The sequence below is a fragment of the Lepidochelys kempii genome, chromosome 10 (assembly GCF_965140285.1).
Source record: "Lepidochelys kempii isolate rLepKem1 chromosome 10, rLepKem1.hap1, whole genome shotgun sequence".
Lineage (NCBI taxonomy): Eukaryota > Metazoa > Chordata > Testudines > Cheloniidae > Lepidochelys > Lepidochelys kempii.
The window spans coordinates 78,421,349-78,442,932 of NC_136389.1; the positions used below are offsets into that span (position 1 = coordinate 78,421,349).

Here is a 21,584-nt window from a genome sequence, read left to right on the forward strand (position 1 = left end):
GGTTTTCCATAATTGTTGCACTGCATGGCAGAGTTCTTCATACTTCACTATGTTCTCTGTTGTTTTTGTTTGTTGTGGTAGCCCCTAAAGGCCACAAGCGCGGGGGCCCCTTGTGGTAGGCACTGTACAAACACCTATTAAATGACAGTCCCTGCTTCAAAGAGCTTACACTCTATGAGAGAGAAGAGGCTGAGACAAACAAGCAGGCCAGGATGGGCTGGAGCTATCAATAAATATAATGGGAAGTACACAGTTCTTAGTTGGTCAGTATAGCAATAGTTCTCCACCCATCTAGAAGTTACGGAACTTTTTCCATTCACTTCAATGGAAGCAGGACTAAGGCTAAATACTCTCCCATGATTGGAACCCCGGAGGGCAAGGGAAAGATGAATGGATCTCCTCTCCCACCCACTCCGATATGTCCTGCAGTAGAAATGGGCTTAAACCACAACATATGGGTCTGGATTTCAAACTCCCCAAAACCTCAGGGATGGTTAGAACTGGGGCTTCAGAGCAGCCTGTCCCAGAGCTAGGGACCAGGTGCAAAAGTAGATCAGGATCCAGGCCCAGATGTATAGAATCCCCCTGAAGTTTGGAGTAATCAAGTTCAAGGTTCAGGGTTCGGTTCATTTCCAGCTGGCAGCCCGTTTGGCCTACTGGTGGGCCATGATTGGTGTCGGGGAGCTCCGAGGAGGGTTTTCTGAAGGCTTCCAAGTGGCAGAATAGCAAGGAATGAAGGAAAGGAAAGTTTCCTCACGGACAGTTAATAATGCAGGAAGATGTGCCTGGCGGAGTAGCTGGTGCTGTTGTTAAACACATGTGACCTTGGAAAGTGCAATGGGTTGTAAGCTTTTTGGACAGTGGAGCGTCTTTTTGTACAGTGCCTGGCACAATGGGGTCCTGGTGCATGATTACATTAGGGGCTCCGTGGTGCTATCACAACACACAGAGTAATAAAGTAACACAATTTAATCCTCTGGTTTAATCCTTCTGTTTCACTGATTTTTAAAATCCAGTTCCCCCTGAAAAATGCTGATTGTAAACAGATTATTTGATACATTTCATGGTTCTTTGGAACCCAACAAAAAGACAAGGAGGAGAACATGGCTCGTATTTGGAAACAACCGATACAGTTTTTGCAGTGTGATCTTCGGGAAAGAGCGGAGGTTGGGCGCAGCTGCTACTTTATTAAAGGGCTTGTGGGGGAGGACTGCAGTATGCCTATGAAAACATGGCCGTGCAGTTACGGTCTGCTGAGATAGTCCATAGAGAGAGAAACTAAATGAAGAGAAATCAGAACATGCCCATTCCAACCGCAAAAGGAAGTCGGACAGGACTGGGGTTAAACAAAGGCCATGTCTTCTAGTGGCGGTGTTTGGATGTAGGAGAACTAGATTGAAATTATCAACAGAGTGCAGGTTTCATGATCTGGTGCTCGGTGACCATATCGGAGAGATGAGGTGGAAAACAGCAAAGGGGAGCCCAGCTGTTAAAAGTAAGAAACATGTCCATGAAATACAAGCTTCAGGGAACCTCTGTACTAATCTCCAGTCCTGTCCTTTCATGTCTCTACACTAGGGCCAGCCATGGGAAAACTGTGAGGGGCTGCAGAGATTTGGAAAATGCTGAAGTTTTCTATTAGTGAGTTTGCCTCTTTGCAGTGATGAGAGGACGGCCTAATCCTCTGGCAGCCCATCAGAGGGGAAGGATGGCCAGAGGATTGGGGCACTAGCCTGGGGGTACCTTGGTTAAATTCCCAGCTCCTATGCAGGCTTCTCGTGTGTCCTTGGGCATGTCACTTAGTCTCTCTGTGCCTCAGTTCCCCATCTGTAAAACTGGGGATAACAGCAATGCCCTGCCTCACAGGGGTGTTGTGAGGAGAAATCCATTACGGATTGTGAGGTGCTCAGAGGCTGTGGTAATAGGGGGTAATAGATAAATACCTAAGATAGACCTCAGAGCTGACTTTGCAGACTTGCAAAGCCTAGAGCTGTGGCCTCACCTTTCTGGGGGGCTGCCAAGGAATGGAAAGGCCCCGCTGGCTATGCCAGTCCTGTCTCCATATACGCTAGTCTAAGGAGATGCCCTGCATACATATCCGAGCATTTCCAGGGCCTGTTTCAGAGTCTTGTAGTTGTCTCAGGTCCCTCTGAGATTGGGGCTCTCTTAGGAAGATTCTGTTCAGATGAATCTCCGGTCGTTCTCTTCCCCTCTCTCCCCTCATCTCCTGACCTGCATTGGTGCCTCTCTCCTTGAACAATAGGCAGACTGAAATAGGGGGGACCCTCCACAGCCAGCCCCTGTCAGACCTTGGGACCGCAAGGCTGAGTCCCCATCTAAACCACTCGTGGCCCCTTACCCACTCTGCTGATGCTTTACTGAGCTGCTCTTCCTGCATGTACCCGCTCGTTACCTCAGAGCGATGGCAGCAGCCTGTCTGGGATGTCTGGGCCAGCACAGCACTGCAACAGCCTAAAACCACTCCCCGGCAAGGAATCCGGAGCATTGCCCTTCCCAGCTCACCAGCGTGAAGCTGCCTGGCTGGCCCATGCAGCCACTCCTCCCGTGTCTTGGGTCAGCTGTAGAAGGCTATTTGGGGCAGAGCCATCTGCCGGCTTCACAGGCAGCGCTGTTGGGCAGCATGAAGGAGTTTGGCTCCCTCTGGCCCGACCCCCCGCACACTGGCTGCTTCCGTCCTATGGGCCGTGGAGGGACCTGAGGCTGCTCAGCATCAGGCCTGTCAAGAGACGGCGTCGGCCTTCCTCACTCCCTGCTGTGTCCGGCATGAAAGCAAAGCAATAGGCCTTGCCCAGCAGTCGGCGTTGGGAGGGAGGGGCCCTTGTGTGAGGTTGGCGTGCATTGTGTGGAAGGGGGGAGGAAGGGCAGTGTTGCCTAGTGGCTACAGCATTAGAGTGGGATGCAGCAGACCTGGGTTCTATTCCCAGCTTGGCCTGCTGGGTGACCTGGGGCAAGTCACTTCACTCCCAGTGCCTCGGTTTCCCTGTTTGTAAAATGGGGGTTCATGAGACTGACTGGGCTACAGTCAGCCAGGTCTGTGGTGCCGGCCTCTTGGCCTTGATTCAGGAACATAATTAAGCATGTGCTTAAATCCAATGGAATTCAGGGGGACTGAACCACATGCCTACAGTTAAACCATGTGCTTACGTGCTTTGCTGGAAGGGGCCTGAAGGAGCAGCTGCCCCAAACTGCTTCAGCTCTGTCTCCGGAAAGAGCTCTCCTCATCTCCACCATGCCCAGTTCTGAACTTCTCTGGTGTCCAGAACTACTGGGACCTAGGGGGTTTAGGCTCAGCTCTAGGCTCTCCGGTAGCTCTGTGCTTCAGTAAGCATAAGACCTGCTGGTGGTGTCCTTTCCTTCCATGACTTGGTTCCTGGTCTCTGTCGTCTGTAGGCATTTTTATTTTTTCTGCATTTTCTTCTCTGTGCTCGAGTCTGACATTTGCGCGTTTCAGGAAGCTCGGGGTGTGGGCAGGGAGCCTGTGGAGACAGCTTTCACGATGAAATGAAAATGTCACCAAAAAAGCACGTTGCCAGATATATCACCCTGCCTGCCTAGCGCCAAGCCAGCCAGGCAACGGAGACAGAACTGGCAAGAGGATAGATTTGCAATGGGTCGGTGTCAGCTGGGTTGCTGACGGTAGGAGTCTAGCACAGATAATGGGTCTTGCCAGGTGCTCTGGAAAACAGAGATGGGATGAAGCTCAGAACCTCAAATCCAGCCCCCTGTGAATTCTGGGTTAGTGTTTGGCTTCTTGTACTTGGGTCTGAAACGGCCCCTGCATTTCTGGTTCTGGGGCCGTCGCCTGAACTGATGTGGATGTTGTGTTTGAGAACAGCTCAGGAGCTTTTAGCACCATTCAGTGTGACCCCCGTGCCCTGACCCTGCTTCATTTTCTAACCTGGGCCCTAAGCAAAACCAGATCCAGACCAGAACGCCTCTGCTTCCTGCTACCAGTAGTGAAATCCCAATCCTAATGTGCCTCTATTGAAGGAAAGTCTAATTAGTAGCTGTAGTAAGATACCATCTTGGATCGTACAGTTCACTCCATCAATTGCACTATAACTGAGGGCCAATTCACTGTAATAGGCTGCTGCCCAATTCCAGCTGGTATCTGAAATGTTAGCTGGATTAGTCCTATGGATTCACACAAGACTATATTTCTCAGCACAAGCCCCATTAACACAAATGTGGTACTTCAGCTACAGGGTGGTGGTCATTGCATTCTTTTATTTTACTGCGATCAGAGAGAGATCTCGGTTTGTTCCAGAGTCCTTTATGAAAGGCTATACAGGAAAGCTGCAAGCTATGGTCTTAGATGCCGGTGGCTGCTGAGATTTCCTTCTCAGTTATTTTCACCCCTTTACAAAAGCAGCAAAGCCTGGGATCTATAATAATTCCCTTTAGGAACAGAGAACTTTGCCATGTCCCCCAAATGTGACAAACAAGGAGGAAGCAGTCACGGTATTACATGCCACTTACATGGCATGATATCTTAGTAGGACATGGAAACTCCCATTTTCCTAGGAAGCTAAGCATCTCATTCAATTGTTGCTTTTAGATCCTACCTACCCATTAATTATCTGCTAAGTAGTAAGAAAATCTAGTGGCAATTATATTTAACAAGCATGGGATCAAATGCCCCTGTTGGATACACCACATCCTGCGTGAACCTGGCTCATTAAGTACAAACAATTAAAATGAGACAAAATAACTTTTCTGATGACAGTATTTCATCTAATCCTTGTGAGTGATGATAGAGCTACACAGTTAACTGAAACGATGAAAATTCAAAGTTTACTGAAACGTTTTCACTCATTTGATAAAATACAGCCTCATGGAACAATGTAATATCGATGATAAGCCATAGAACCAAATCCAATTTTCTGGGGATATCTACTGACTCCTTTTAATATAAGTCTAGTGCTCTCCTTAGAATTAAATTCACTTTAATGTAACAAATATGATTACATCTAACTGTTTAGATTGCCAGACACTCATTAAAAAATCCTATTACTCTTTTTTAGTTCACCTTAGCATTTGCGTCAGTCAACTGGAAAGAGGCCGAAAGGAAATGGTTTTAGTTTATTTTGTTTTCCACTGGCAATCTTTCTGTGAGTCACCACAATTATTTTAAGACTGGTATTTAAAAATGACAACATGTTTTTAAAAATACTCCATGCCAGATCTCTATTTTGTGATTTTTTTTTTAAAGGTGTTTCTTGAACCATCTCGTTCAATTCTCCATAAACAATCTGGTAGATCAGAGCCTAAAACTTGTCAGCTTTGCCTTAGCTTGCTAAAGCTAAAGATTTTGTTTGGGGATGTTTGTCTTAAATAGACCTTCAAACGAGCACGTGTAATATGAACTTTTTTTAAAATAAAGCCCACCAATTAGAATCATAGACTATTAGGGTTGGAAGAGATCTCAGGAGGTCATCTAGTCCAACCGCCTGCTCAAAGCAGGACCAACACCAACTAAATCATCCCAGGGCTTTTTCAAGCAGGGTCTTAAAAACCTCTAAGGATGGAGATTCCACCACCTCCCTAGGGAACCCATTCCAGTGCTTCACCACCCTCCTAGTGAAATAGTGTTTCCTGATATCCAACCTAGACCTCCCCCACTGCAACTTGTGGCCATTGCTCCTTGTTCTGACATCTGCCACCACTGAGAACAGCCCAGCTCCATCCCCTTTGGACCCCCCCTTCAGGTAGTTGAAGGCTGCTGTCAAATCCCCCCCCACTCTTCTCTTCTGCAGACTAAATAACCCCAGTTCCCTCAGCCTCTCCTCGTAAGACATGTGCTCCAGCCCCCTAATCATTTTCATTGCCCTCCGCTGGACTCTCTCCAATTTGTCCACATCCTTTCTGTAGTGGGGGGACCAAAACTGGACACAATACTCCAGGTGTGGTCTCACCAGTGCCGAATAGAGGGGAATAATCACTTCCCTTGATCTGCTGGCAATGCTCCTACTAATACAGCCCAATAGGCCATTAACCTTCTTGGCAACAAGGGCACACTGCTGACTCATATCTAGCTTCTCATCCACTATAATCCCCAGGTCATTTTCTGCAGAACTGCTCCTTAGCCAATTGCTTTATTACTGTTTCCAATCACTTTGACACCACCCTTCGCACCAGGGTTTATGTGCCATTTACATGAACATTGGTAGAAAATGAGTCCTGCAAATACTCATGTGTGTGTTGCCCCTGTAAGCATTTGTGCTGCCATCTTGGAATCACTCTCATTTTTGACCTTTCCATCCAGGCCTTAGACAAGAAACTCACTAAAGCACCTGCCTAACTTTAAGCACATGAATAATTCCATTCCTATGCTGCTAAACATTTTTAAGCATGTGCTTAAGTCCCCTTGCAACTGATGCACTGGAGGTGGTTGCGTTACCGTTGTCTGCAATGGGACATAAGCACACGCTTTGATATTTTGCTGAACGAAGGCCAGATCAGCAAGCAGAACAATGCCACTCCAGGCCCCATCTCACACACCTCACTAATTTAAGGATAGTTTGCAAACCACCAGTGGACTGAAGCGTGTTCTTTGCAGTGCTAACTGACCAAGTCTTAAAGGCCAAATGGATGGAGATGGAGACTCCTGACGAGCAGGGAGGGGGGCAAAGGCAGCTGAGTGGAATCAGAAGTGAGTGAACTCCCCTGGCTGGGACAGGAGGAACTGCTAAACAGCAGGGCGAGGTCTGCAGACATTAGGGAGAATCTGGGGATCAAGGTGCTTGGAGGTTGCAGAAGGTGGAGATGGTGGTTAGGGGGCAGACTCTGATTCCCAGACACAGAAGAGCAAGGAGGAGGCATTTGGGGCACTAAGGAGCAGAGCTGGTGGTTAGGGGAAGGAGCAGCTGAGTTTGTAGAGTAGCATCACTAGACGCCAGAGAGCAGAGGTGTTACCGAGCAAATACCAACTCACATGGCTGACACAACACTTCTGCTGTCTCCCTATAGCACCAGGCCTGCTGCTCCAGGGGTGAGCACTTTACTTAGTAGTGTTTGAGGGATTCAGTCTTGTTTATACCTGGTGTTTCCCCAGATGCTGGAATCCAGAGATTGCATGAGACTCTCCGCTCTCGTTTGAAATGAAAGTAAGTTTCTAGCCTTCCGGGTTGTGACAAACAGCTTGAAATATCAAGTGAGAGCAGCCTAAAGGCTCAGAAAGCAAACAGAAAAACATTTATTGTTGTTAAGCCAATCTCATGATTTTGGAGAGGCCTGAGTCATGATTTTTGAATGCTTGCGGTTGGCAATACTCAGAATGGGATCTTTAAAGAGTAACATACACATAGAGCCTGTTGTTAAATGGAGATTTCTATTTGTATTTCTTTGTTTTATTTTTGGTGACTTACAGCTACAATCTTCAGCCTAACCGATATTTCCAATGCTTAATGTCTCATCTAAAGGTTATTACTCTTGCTTCTATAAAAATAAAATTCTAACCATGAAATGCATGATCACCGGCCATCAGCCTTTCCCACTACAATTTCTTAACTCTGCAAAACTAAACAGTACATTTTTTCCCTTGAATTTCTGAAGCTTGTTCTTTCCAGCTCCTTTGAGGGAGGCTACTGGAAATCTCGCTTCAAGGAGATGTTAAAAGTAGATAAGCGTTGAGAAAATTCTCTCTCAATATCTTAATTTGTTAAAATGGAAATTTTAAAAATAAGTGACTTTTGTAGACTCTGTTTGCATTTCTCGCAGCTTGGGCAAGGAACAGAGACCAGTCAGCTTCAGTTTTATTTCTAGTGTGTTTCACTTTCAGATGCCCATGCACTAGCCCCTTATTGCAAAACCTGGAGGCCACCGGGGGCCATTTTATTAAAATTCCACTGGACTTGGGCCAAACCGGAGCAGAGAGAGACCCAGTTTCTTTGTTACGATAAAGCAAACAAAAATAAAATATCAGACAAGTAACTTAAAAGATTGGTTTCACTTAAATAAAATATTTTTCAATTCATTAAAAGGCGTTTGACAGATGTCTGTGTCTGAGCAGCACATTCTCACTATTCGTCACATTGCTGTGCTGACTATTTTGATGAGCAGAGGGATCTAGACATTTTGCAGCTTTGGGGCCTAATCCTGAGCTGCTTACTCAGTTTTATTCAGACTTTTTGTGCAGGCAAAATTACACTAGCTTCCCATGAAGTAAAGCACTCAGTACTTTTCGAGCACTTTGCCTGGTGCTTTGAAGATGTAAACTGTTTAATAGGCTAATCTTTGGTTCACATTAAGTAATAAAAATACCTGTGGGAATTGCTTGGCACAACTTTGTGTTTTCTACCACAGAGTAATTCAAGTGAATGCATCTTGCCAGCATTGGGAAATACACGTAGTAACCAGTCCTCCACACGGATTCCAAATAGTGGCAGGATGTGGCCCTGAGTACAGAATCCATTATCAGCTGATAAATGCATTATCTGAATCCTGTTATCATCGTATCTGAACAACTCACAATCTTTAAGGTATTTACCCTCACGGACCCGCAATGTAGGTCACAGATAGGGAACTGAGGCGTAGAAAGGCCAGGTGACTTGTCCAAGGTCACACAGGAAGGCTGTAACAGAGGAGGGAACTGAACCCTGAGCTCCTAAGTACCAGGCTATGGCCCTGACCACTGGACCATCCTTCCTCCGGGACCCAAAAAGCATGGCTGTAGTCTGTTGGGAGACCTGCTTAACAACTGATAACAGAATGAGATATTTGCTCCTTTCCCCACACAAAACTTCCGCTGTTTGTAGTGGCAGTTCTGGGCAACAGGCGCCTGGCTCTTAGAGAACCAGTTGTTCTAAGCGACAAAGTCTCAAAAATTCCTGTCTTTCTTCCCAGCTGCTCCTTCTGTCTTAATTAATTGCTTCCCCCCCGACCCCCCAATTTTGTGCCTGCTCCTTCTCCTGGAACAACCTCCCACGTTAGTATGTGTCACACGACCTCCCTCTCCTCCTTCCAAGGGCTCTTGAAGACCCAGCTGGTCCCCCAGTCGTTCTAGCTGTAGCCACTGCAAACACCGAGGGGCTAGCGCTGTATCCACTCCTGCCTCTTAGACCTCTGCCCTGCGAGCTCGGGGTGCAGTTCCCAGCTCGGGTGCGTATACTCACGCCAGCTCGATGACTGCTAGCGTGAGCAGAAATGGCGATGTCGCTACAGTGACCCGGGCAGTACGGATACTGCTTTGGCGGGCCGAGTACAAACCTGCCTGAACCCGGTGGGTACGTACTTGGCACGGCCACAGCCACCCTGCTAGTTATACTCTAAATAGCTTGCAGTCACTGTGCACACCTATGGCACTAATATACACACGCAAGCACACATTGACGTGCACCAAAACCACACACCAATGCTTTCAGAAATGGCCTGAGATCCCCGTATAAGCCTAATTCCTGTAATGGAGAACCAAAGGGTAAGCTGCCTTAAAGAGAGAGATCGAGAGGCTTCTGTCCTCCGCTCCATGGAACAATAAAGTGTTAATTGAGAAGTATTTTAATGTCAAATCAGCTCTATGATTAGTGCCCATGTTACTTGGGCATAGGATATGCTGTAAAGCTGGGCAGTATTAATGGACTGTGAAAGGCAATGTGGCATTAGATGATAATGTTCTTGTTTTGCAAGCTGCACAGGGCATAAATAAAGGCGTTCTGACAGAGAAATTCACCGGAATAAATGCTTCTAGGTGCAGTGAGTGAGAATTGATAGTGATGTCACCACAATAGCACAGCCAGTGTTGACATGGTTTAGGCCTAATTTTGAGGGCTTGAGTTAGAAAACCTGATTACCAAGTCATTATTTCTGGCAATTAGGTGACAGAATAACATCTAGGGAAAAGATATTTTGACACACTTAATCAGTGAGGTAGTAACCCTCATCTCGTTTGCCAGAAATATGCAGCGAGACCTTTCGGTAGGGTTCATTGTTCAATGAAAAGCTGCATTGATCAAGCATAGTATTAAGGGTCAGATTGCAGTCTCGAGCAGATGCATGCATCTAACTTCTAGCTTTTGCCTTGGATCTCTCTGCCATTCATCTAATCTGTTTTGCCAGCAATTCAGCCATCCACAGACGTTAAACTTCTAATGTGGTTACAGCAGGGGCCTCTAGTCAAGTCTGGTGGGTTTTATTCCCAGCTACATCACAGACTTGCTGTATATTCTCAGTCAAGTCACTACTTTGTCCCTAAATTTAACCATCAGGAAAAGGGATTTAATACTTGCCCACCATTTTGAAATCCTCAGATGAAGGATAATCAGAAGCCTAGAGGATAATCATGGTCTTCATGCATCTTAAAAGACACTCCACTATGGCTTCAGGGAGTACACACCATTTCCTTACAGTTTGGCTAATAACAGATTTCACACAGGAGCTGTTATCAAATTTTGCAATTGTGATTTTTTTTTCCAATGTGATCACCTTTAAACACGCACAACTTTTTAAAACCGCTCTTTCCTCACCCTAATAAGCAAGTCATTTAACCTCTCCTGAAGGTGGCTTCCTTTGCCATTTTAAATCTTCTAAAACCATCCACTTTCACTGTAAAATGCCCTGATCACCATTTCCCTTGCACCTTACTTAGTGGCTCTGCTTCAGTTTCCCGTCTGTGAAATGGACATGCTACTTCCCTATCTGACACCCATGAGGCTACTTTACCATAAGTCATGACGAACTTTTAGCTCCTAGAATGGATGCTTCTATTAAAAATGTAAAGTTGAATTTATATAATTCAAAATCTCAAAGGTGAGAAAATACACATTTCGTAAAATATTTTGTCTCTTAATGCCTTTAAAAATAAGTCAGCCAACCCCAAAGCTTAATTAAAATAGTTCTGTCTGAAATAGTTCATTCCTTCCTGACACTTTGTTCACAACCTTGGCTAGTTTGCTGCTGAATCTACTTTCATAGGGTGTAGATCTTCTTTGTTGAACCCTGGCTGTCTCAAAACATAACTAATGTTTACAACACAAAATGTACCGCTTTATAAATGTGGAACTCTCCTGCTTGCACCACATCACTGTACTTAAATCTGAGATTAACATCAAGACTGGTCAAAGTCACCCATACTCACATCTTCACAAAATTAAAGTTTTACTGTGCTCAAAATGAGTGCTAAAAGCCCCCAGAGTTTAAAGGGACTGTCTCAATTTCAATTATTTAAAGTTGACTTATTTAAAAAACCTGCCAGTTTCTGAGAGCACAATCTTAAAATGTGTCCTGAAGCTTTTACAAATATTTGTATTAAGGCAGTTTTATGTGGGGTTCTTCTGCTGCCTTGCTGTTCCATAAAAGGAGAAATAGTGAATCTGACCCTATGCAAAGTTATCCCCATATGCACAACAAACTAACAACAGAAATTCTTTTTGCTAGCTTTTTCAGTTTTTATACTGTTAGGTGGTTTTATAACTATAGTACAGATAAAACATTCAGACAGGGAAGTGATTTTCAAATCTCTTTAAAAGTTCCAAGTCTCTAAGTGTGCTCTACACAGAACTCTCACAAACCTATACATTGTCAAACAATTCTAAATGATAAATGAGGGGTTCTTAGTGTAATTTGATTTACAAAACAAAAAAAAAGTAAAACACGGCTACTTACATATTGGCATGAAGCCTACCTAACACAGATAATGTAATTCTGAAAGAGGAAAAACCAATCTCCTTCTGATAACTTTATGTAGACAGTACATCTTACAGACACACGTAAAAAGGTCAGTTATCAAGTGAAAACCTAAATGCAGTATATACTAAGCTGACATCACTCTCTGACCTCGGAAACAAAATAAATCCTGCTCTCAAAATATTTTATTTCTAAAACACTGTTTTAGGAAATATTTGATATATTCCTACTGCAGTTATCAGGTCACAAATGCAGAAAAAGAGACGGGACATGTGTACAAACACAGAGCCACATGCTGGAGCATCCTGTGACCACCTTGCACTGCACCATTGGCTGTGAAAACAGTGTTCCCAGACCAGGAGATCTGCCAGCGGCATAGACCTTCCCCTTCCTTCTTGATGGGAAGCCCCTGCCCAGCCCTGATCCTGAGCTCCCATTTGAGCCTGTTAGACATAGGGACCAGCCCTGCATATAGTGTGCCCCTTAGTGGGGGAGGGCCAAGGTGAACTTTGATCTTACACCCCTCTTCCCCAGACGTGCACTGAATGCTCTCTAAACCTAGCTGAGGATCTGGCCCATTGTACTGTACTTAAGACGTATTCCTCTCATCATCACCTACGGTGCTCTAAAATTCAGTATTAATTCTTTATCCAGTGATTTTATTTTCAAAAACACACAAGAACGTTCAGATCCTTCCGATTTGGTTACTGTTTTATTTATAATGTTTTGTTACAATCATTGTGCCTAAATATAATCCCGTCAAAATTGTAATTAAGATGATCCTGCTTTATCATATGAGAAAGCACTTTTCCTCTTCAGTAAAGACACAGGGTTTCTCAAGTCAAAGCAATAAAACCTACTGCAGGTTTACCTTTGTGTGAGGTAAAGAGAATTCCTCCTTTCCAATAGCGTTATAAATAAATATTGCTGGTTTAATCTGGCAGAGAATAAACACCCCCAATACAGGGGTGCTGAGAGAAACTGAACCAAACTGTGCACCCTGTGTATGACAGAAACCCCTTCAAGCCAGGGGGTGCAGCTGCACCCCCAGTTCCAGCACCTACGGCCCAATAGTTTCCACACCAAAGTTTTAATTAATTGTAAATAAAGGTTTTTTTGGACCGTTGACTAAAATGTGTGTACAGAACTGTTCACATTCTACTTCAGCATCCCTAGGGCAAGAATGGCAGCTCCCTTTTCAGCCGATCAGGCTCCCTCATTACTCAAAGAAAGAAAACGACTTAAAACAAGAAAAAAATGGAAAGGGGGCCATGAAGGTAATGCAACTGGAATATAACCAAATGCTCGAGACCCCATTTCCAGAGAGCTGGTACAGATGCAGTAGGTTGTAGATCTCCTATCATTAAGGCACATGGTGAACATAACAGCATATAAACCAGCTTGCTCATCCTTCTGAGTCAAACATTCTATTCCAGTAGTAGAGGAAGGCCGGTGAGTTGCTGGCACCTATAACAATTAGCAGTAGTAGATACATCATCATCATTATAGCAAAACGATGATTGGAAAACCAAGATGACTGACTAGAAGGCCTGTGGAGGGAAAAAAATGCATAAAAAGCATGAATTACATCAAATATAATCTTGTCACATTAAGACACATTTATTATGTTTTATTATTTTTAAATGATCTTGCAAGCTTTGATAAAGATTTTCCTAGCTACTGCATTTGCTCCTTTATTTGCTTTGGGATCCCTTTTTGCTTCCTGTAAGTGGAACCATGTCTTGCTTTTGTATTTTTGGATTTTGAGAGAGAGAATGCTGTACAAATAAGATCAGTCTATCTCGCACTTGCACCATGCTCATCATACTGGTGAGTTGAACTCTTACCTCCTGTGTTGTTTCTGTGAATATACTAATAAGTATTTAACTCGTAAAAGCTGATTGTTTGTGACAACAAAGTATTTCTGTGGAACATCACCCCCTTCGCTGTTTTTTACTCTTGCTCTTTTCCTGTCTATTCCTTCTGAATCTGTATGGGACAAAAAGAGGTTTTCTTGGGAATGGGAAGGAAAGCAAAAGCACATGTATGACAGTAAAGGAAGACAGGTCAAGGCATAGGAGTTGGAGTTAGGAAACAGGGCTGTTATTCCTGGCTCTACCTCAAATTTCAATGGTCCCTCTTAGCATCCCAAAGGAGAATCAGAGTTGTGTTAAGGCTACACCAGCCCCTGCTGGTTATCCCTGGCATGGGGGTACTATGGGTTGGGAGTGGAGAAGGGGCACATTAGAGATAGGAGAAGGCAGGCCGAGAGCACAATGCTTGAGGGGTTGCTAACATCAGAAAGGATCAAGAAATAATACAACAGGATCTAGAACTGTGGGAAGAAAACAGCAAAATGAAATTTGACTACTAGAATATGGGCCTTGTTATGAGTCAAACATGCAAAAGTACAGAAAGCGTATTAATCTTGCTGTTACAGGAATACCTTGGCTTGGGTTCACTTCTGGAACAAATGAAATAACTCTGCATTACAGAACACATTCTGTTATCGTATTGACGCTAGATTAAAACAAAATAGGATGTTATTTTGGTTTCGATACTGATCTAGCAGGGTCCCACTACCAGAATGATCAAGTTTTATTGTTTCCATTTTTGTGGAAAGCTTTTGTAGATTTGCTAATGGGTCATCCAGAAAAGGTGCCCCCCGGTCAGTTTCTGCAGAAGGGAAACTAGTGTACACAGGAGTACATTCTTAGCTGTATTACTGCACGTATACACAACCCAAGACCTGAGGAGTATTAATAGACTAACAAACACTCTAGTTGTAATTATTTTTATACACTCACCTTTCTTCTTCACCTGGCATTTTACATCTGGATGATCGATAATCTCACAAACAGCTACACAACTAAGGATAGGGCTCAAAACACTGTGTTGCCACCCAAGACCGTGAGGGCTATAAAGTAGAGCAAGGCTTAGATCACTGGTAAGGTAGGTACCTTCACCAAACAAGGATGTCTGAAATAGCACAAAGGAAAATCAAGAGAGATTGCATCAGATCAAACACTCTGAATGTCCACATAGAACAATAATACAGCGTACCACTGCGCTTTCCTTTCCAAATGCCAGCACGCTGTTTCCAAAAGTATTATGGAGCTTAAACACAGCAGTGACATTCAGAAGTCTCAGTTCTTAAACTCCTTAGCGCTGGACTACAGACAGATTTTGTACCAGTGTAACTATTTCAGTTAGGGGTGTGACTTTTTTTTTAAACGGATTAAGCTAGACCAATATACACACTTTTTAAACCACACTCAGGAGGTTGTACAGCTTTAACTATGCTGGTATATTTAAAGTAGTGCAACTTCTGTGCATGGACCAGGCCTTAGTGACATTTAGAAACCTGCTTTGCAAGAGAGAAAAATTCTTTTCAAGTGTGATTTTTTTTCTTCCCCAAATGCAATTGCTTTAATAGTTCAGAAACATAGGATTTGCCACCCCATCTAATCTAGCACGCTGCCTCCCACTGTAGTCAATGTGATAACTCATGAGGGTGGGGGAAAAAATCAAAATGCCCTGTGCCCTCCTGGCAAGGTAAAGATTCTTTCTTGCCCTCTGTGACCCTAAAAGTGTGAGCCTTTTAACTTTTTGTTTTCATGTGAACTTTGGTGCTTATGAAAGTGAGGTAGTAAGAATGTGGGGATGAAATTAAAAAAAAAATCACTGTTTCACACGTGACCCAGGTTGGTAGTGACTGTGTGTTTTTACTGTCTGGCAGCTATGTGACAACCTACATGAAAAGAAGTGACAGTCCCAGCTAGCTTCTATCAAATAGGTATGGACATCCACAAAGTCGTTCCCCCCCCGCCCCCCGACCAAATAACATCCTTGTTAGCAATCTCCTGGCAGATGCAAAGGACTCTCAGTTAGCAGATAGTTTCTCACCTTTAGAGGTGGTCCAAGGTTGAGACCTGGGCAGAGAGCGCCTACACTGACTATGTTCCTCTTGGTATAAGGCTAGAGATCTTCCATCTCTAGGGCTGTCAAATAAGCCAGCATTTTTCAGAGGCACTAAATTCATCTTTTTATTTTTAAAGTGAAGGATGGCTACAACCAGGCATATTGGAGAAACGACTATAATTTAATGCCTATGTTTCACATCACCTGCATTTTTTAAGCTCAATCTGAATTATAAAACCCAGTACAATCATATGCAAAGTTAACAGTGTTGCCATCAAGGAAAACAAATAGCAACATGAGATATCAGATCACGTTTTTTTTTATCCCTACGCAAGTTTGTACATGTGTTTAAAACACCCCTCAGAGTTTGTGAATGAAGGATAAAGCTGTGTGTTTAATGCAAGAAATATTGGAAACCTTACCCTATTTAAATGGCAATGTAAACCATTGTGCAGTATGGAATGGAAGTTCTCAAGGCGACTCCCATGGAATGCATAAATAAGGTTCCTTTCTCCCCTGGTTTCATCAAATTTGGCATTCATCTGATCACAATACACTATTTCAAACAGGAAATCAGGAGTAGGAACGGCATCACTTGACATTCCTGTCAACTCTTGGATCTTCTCATACTTAAAAACAGAAAGGAATCCTAGTGTTATTTTTAAAAGGTCTAGATTGTTCACTGGAAATCTGCTTAGTCTCTCAGATCCTTTCCTAGTTCCTATATATATTTACCTATGCACATTTATAATTCAGTATTAATACGCAGCTAGCTGGTAATGGTACCATAGAAGATCAAGTGGATTGTGGGAACTGTAAGGGTTTATTTTTCCTCCATGCTCCTGCCCTCTTCTCCTTTGCTGCTTCTCTATGAATATTCATGAGCTTTACTGAGTGGTAAGGTTATGATATCAAAGTTAAATGTCCCCCCACCTCCTCTCCTAATAATGGGACTCAGATATCAGAGTTAAGTGGATGATGCAATGAGAGGGAGGAAAAGAAGAGAGACATCTTTATGGTGTCATCATCCCAACACACAAACAAGGCTATGATATAGATATATTCATGAGATATGTTCCTTGGGGAAAGAAAAAAATGTGGAACTAAGACATTTTTATCATTTCCAGCAGCATCCACAACTCTCTTAGGTACTTACATAGTCTCCATTATTGTAGTATCTGAGTGCCTCACAATGTTTAACACATTTATCCTCACAACGTCCCTGTGAGGCAGTGCACATTTTACAGATTGGAACCTGAGGCACAGAGAGACCGTTACCTACGCAAGATCATACGTGGAGTCTGTGGCGGAGCATGGAAACAAACCCCCGTATCCTGCCTCCTGGGCTTGCATCTGAACCACTAGCTCATTCTTCCTTCTCAACACGAGGTGTTTTCTAAATAGAAAAAGTGGCATGGTCCCTGCCCTGAGGCCCTCACAATCTGAACACAGGGTAGGAGTACAACATTCAATAGAGTGGTCAACTGTGATTAACCATATATTAGCAATATAAGGGTTTTGCTAAGACAAACCTTTGGGGTTTTAATAGGAAATAATAGATTAATCACCACTCAGTCATTCACTTGCTTTTGCTGCACACATTCCTCCTTCTGTTCCTTCTCTATTTAGATTTTGATCTCTTTGGGGTAAAGAGACTGTCTCTTTATTCATCTATGCCTACCGGAAAATGGGTTCACTTGACATACTTTTCAGTCCTTACAATAAACAACCCTTAAATCCCAGGTTGAGGTAACCACCTGCATGCAAATGGTTGTGTTAAATAGAAAACTCACGTCATGAAACTTTCATAAGAATTTGAAATCTTACCTCCTTTTTCTTAGTACTTTGTATAGTTAAGAATTTAGATGATAAAATCCAGCTAAACAGATCCCATGTCCTTTTATCTGTGTCTGAAATAGACTCTGGAAGTTCTTTTAAGCTTGGCAAAGCATTTGTATCTGCAAGCTAACACAAGAAAGATGATTAGTGTGGTTTGCATCTCTTCATCATCACGATTAAATAGAGACCTCTAGTGGTAAGAAAATAATATTTCACTCTAATGGGGATCTGTGGGGTACAAGTTGAAAAACAATTTCCAATTAATTACAAGAATCACTTCTGAAAAACTTACACTGAGATTATGTGGGGAAATTTGTCATTTGTTCTGACATGCAACACTGAGTACTATGTTTGAGCAAGTTACAGGTCTTCTATAATTCTATGATCTATATTCAGCAGCAGCATCCATGGGGTATGCATAAGAACAGTGAGCAAAAACATCTGAATATGGTCACTACATCAACACAGAGGCAATATCTGGAGTGGTATAAGTGTGACAGATATTGCCATCCCATGTAATATTTTTGGGAACCATACCGTATTAAGTTATGTATCACTGTGGGCATAGGCGCCAACTCCGTGGGTGCTCCAGGGCTGGAGCACCCATGGGGAAAAATTAGTGAGTGCTCTGCACCCACCGGCAGCCAAGCTCTCCTCACCCCCCAACCCACCTCCTCCTCCTCCCCTGAACGCGCCGCATCCCCTCTCCTCCACCTACCTCCCAGCACTTCCCACCTGGCCACCGCCAAACAGCTGTTTGGCAGCGTTAGCAAGCTCGGGGACGGGGGGGGGGGAGGAGCAGGAACGTTGGCGTGCTGAGGGGAAGAGGCGGGGACGGGGCCAGGACTTGGGGAAGGGGTTGGAATGGGGGCAGGGGTGGGGCCTCATGGAAGGGGTGGGGACGGGTGGGGGGGGTCGAGGACCCACGGAAAAGAGGGGAAGTTGATACCTATGACTGTGGGCCAGGGATTATATGCAACACCAGGAGGGAGAGTTACCACAACTCCCCCATGAATCAAAACAGTGAGGTGGTGATCACGATGACTCATTTAAGTTGTAAACATCTCCAGAGAGATGCCACCCCAAGGAGGCTTGCACATACTGGTTCAAACTGGATTTTCCAGAGAGCAACAGACAGGGGAAAAAAATAAAAGGCTTTTGATATTATTTCACCTGTTAAACCTTTTCAGACTTTCAAACTTAGACTCAGAGGCTTCCAAGTCTACATTTGTCATTTACCTTCTAAATCTCAATTCCTTAATTTATTTTACTGCATTTCAGACTTGCAAAATTTTACTTACCCACTTATATTGGGCAGACAACATATCCATTTTTTTTTATCATTAACTGGGCAAGAGTAGGTATTTTGTTTGAGCTAGTAAATGTACATAGTTTTGCATGGCTGCTTTGACTCTTTAGTTATAGAGAAAACAATGTATTTTAAACCTGCTTTATAGTTTCCACTCAACTTAGATATAAACCGTTGGGCCGGGGCCTCACTTTTATGATTGTCTGTAAAGAGCTATGTAGGCTTTTGCCCATATACAAGTTATAACACAATATATGCAGTATTATGACAGCTTTTCTACTTTTTTAATTTATTTTTTTTAACTTCCAGAGCTGTGTACAAATTACACTGCATTTATTTGGAAGGACACCATTAAACCAGTGATTCCCTCCTTCCCCTTATGCAGAGGGCTATGTGCTCAATATGGCATCTGTCTGTTTATTCAACATCACATGCCTGAAAAGGTGTTTTCCTCCAACCAAAACGGAAATTCACCTTTGGACAGGGACCACGTCTGGAAAGTTTCCATCCTAGAGGAGGGTTTTTCAGAAAGTTATGAGTAGCTGAAAATGTTATAATGGCAGCTGTTTTGCAATTTTCACTCGTGGACAGTGTTCAAGCACATACATACAGAGCACAACCTAACAGCCTCATGTGTAGTTAGAAAAATCAAGATTGGGTGAGGGGATTCGGAGAATTATGGTAGCCACTTGTCCTTAACGAGGATCCAAGTTTTTATAATATATGTGCCGTTAATGCTCACGCCATATCTTGCCGCCGCAGGGAATCTGTCCATGTCCTCGGTGTGTACAGAAAACCAGATACATTGAACAGGCTCCAGAATTAAGGGCCTGAAGCAGTAGCTGCACTGAGCAGGGAATTCCGAGTGAATCAGACTCTTACCCCCAATCAGAGGACAAGGGGACAAATTTACAATGCAGGAAAGCACTGGGTGGAAGTGGTAACCCTCCACTGCACCCCTCAGTCAGCCAGAAAACAAGGGGAAGGTAAGGCAAGCCTGCACAGCCGGTGTGTTTAAACCAGGAGGTGCCAGAAATGGAGTCAGGACTATTCAAGTGGATAATCATGTTAATAATACTTAGCACATTTCATCTTGGAGGCACTTTATAGATATTAACTGATTGCTCCTAACAACACTCCTGCGAAGTAGCATTCAGTGCATCAGTAATGAAAACGAGTGACTTGTTTATAGGATCTGTTCTGGGCTTTGTTTTTACGTGGAACTAATTACACGTGTGCTCTGAAGGAATACCTGCTGCTCTTCCTCTCCCCTCCCCACTCACCCGGTGCCAAGCTGTCCCATTCGAGGGGATGATAACTCACCAATGCATCAAAATCTTTGCTCTCCTCATTGGCATAGAGGCCTGGAAAGGGTCTCAGGACGGAATCACGCTTGTAGCTCTGTAAAGCAGAGACAAAGAGGCTGCACTTCAGATCCGCAGCCAAGATGTCCCTGCGGGTGGCCTCCTTGATCTTCTCCCTCAGGACAGCATCGCTGGGCCTGTGGGGCAGCATCCCCACCAGGGGTCTGGCCAGGAAACACACAGGGCAGCAGCTCAGCAGAGGTTAAAGCCCTTCCCTAATGCTCACAGGAGAGGAGGGGGGGGGCACACCAATCTGCCACCCCACAGCTGTCCTCACCCCACCCACACACCCTGCCATCTGTGTCTCAGGGATTTACAGAACATGTACCCTGCCCTGCAGTTCCCCTCCATCTGACTGCCCTTGGGCCCCCAGCCCACCCCCTACACTGCCCTCTGGCCTCCTCCTCTCCCCCCTACTGCCCCCAGCCTGCTCCCCCAGCCCCTATACTGCCCTCCGGCCTCCTCCTCTCACCCCTACTGCCCCCAGCCTGCCCCCCCGGCCCCTATACTGCCCTCCGGCCTCCTCCTCTCACCCCTACTGCCCCCAGCCTGCCCCCCCCGGCCCCCTATGCTGCCCTCCGGCCTCCTCCTCTCGCTCCTACTGCCCCCAGCCTGCCTCCCTGGCCCCCGACACTACCCTCCAGCCTCCTCCTCCTCTCTTCCCTACTGCCCCCAGCCTGCCCCCTATACTGCCCTCCAGCCTCCTCCTCTCGCCTCTACTGCCCCCAGCCTGCCCCCCCGGCCCCCTATGCTGCCCTCCGGCCTCCTCCTCTCTCCCCTACTGCCCCCAGCCTGCCCCCCCCGGCCCCTATACTGCCCTCCGGCCTCCTCCTCTCACCCCTACTGCCCCCAGCCTGCCCCCCCCGGCCCCCTATGCTGCCCTCCGGCCTCCTCCTCTCGCTCCTACTGCCCCCAGCCTGCCTCCCTGGCCCCCGACACTGCCCTCCAGCCTCCTCCTCCTCTCTTCCCTACTGCCCCCAGCCTGCCCCCTATACTGCCCTCCAGCCTCCTCCTCTCGCCTCTACTGCCCCCAGCCTGCCCCCTATGCTGCCCTCCGGCCTCCTCCTCTCTCCCCTACTGCCCCCAGCCTGCCCCCCCCGGCCCCTATACTGCCACCCTCCTCTCGCCCCTACCGCCCCCAGCCTGCCCCCCTGCCCCCTATACTGCCCTCCGGCCTCCTCCTCTTGCCCCTACTGCCCCCCCGGCCCCCCATACTGCCCTCCGGCCTCCTCCTCTCACCCCTACTGCCCCCAGCCTGCCCCCCCGGCCCCCCATACTGCCCTCTGGCCTCCTCCTCTTGCCCCTACTGCCCCCAGCCTGCCCCCTATGTTGCCCTCCGGCCTCCTCCTCTCCCCCCTACTGCCCCCTCCAGTCCCTTCTCCCCCTTATTGCTGCCAGCCCCCGCTGCCCCCCGCGCTACCCACCCGGCAGCGCCCCCCGCTCTCCCGGGCCGGGCTCGGCTCCCCCGCCCCGCGGCCTGCCTCGCCGGCCGGAAGCTGCGGCTGCCTCTG

The 21,584-nt window shown here is 45.6% G+C and overlaps 1 protein-coding gene across 1 annotated transcript; it reads right to left on the reverse strand.

The window, feature by feature from the left end:
- Nucleotides 1-12,333: 12,333 nt before the first annotated feature.
- On the reverse strand, nt 12,334-21,584 carry PARP16 (poly(ADP-ribose) polymerase family member 16). Its single transcript, XM_073304338.2, has 7 exons — nt 21,498-21,584; nt 20,033-20,237; nt 17,389-17,526; nt 15,984-16,190; nt 14,448-14,619; nt 13,488-13,629; nt 12,334-13,190 (listed from the first exon to the last, which is right to left on the reverse strand). Exons 2-7 carry the CDS (start codon nt 20,222-20,224, stop codon nt 13,046-13,048), a joined length of 996 nt encoding a protein of 331 aa, XP_073160439.1. The 5' UTR covers nt 20,225-20,237; nt 21,498-21,584; the 3' UTR covers nt 12,334-13,045.

Excerpts from the sequence above, each read along its gene's own strand:
- PARP16 (XM_073304338.2), bottom strand. The coding sequence starts at position 20,224 with ATGCTGCCCCACAGGCCCAGCGATGCTGTCCTGAGGGAGAAGATCAAG. Across the intron at positions 13,630-14,447 it reads ATGCCAGGTGAAGAAGAAAG|ATTCAGAAGGAATAGACAGG; the intron begins GTGAGTGTATAA and ends TGTCCCATACAG. Across the intron at positions 13,191-13,487 it reads TCACAGAAACAACACAGGAG|GCCTTCTAGTCAGTCATCTT; the intron begins GTAAGAGTTCAA and ends TTCCCTCCACAG.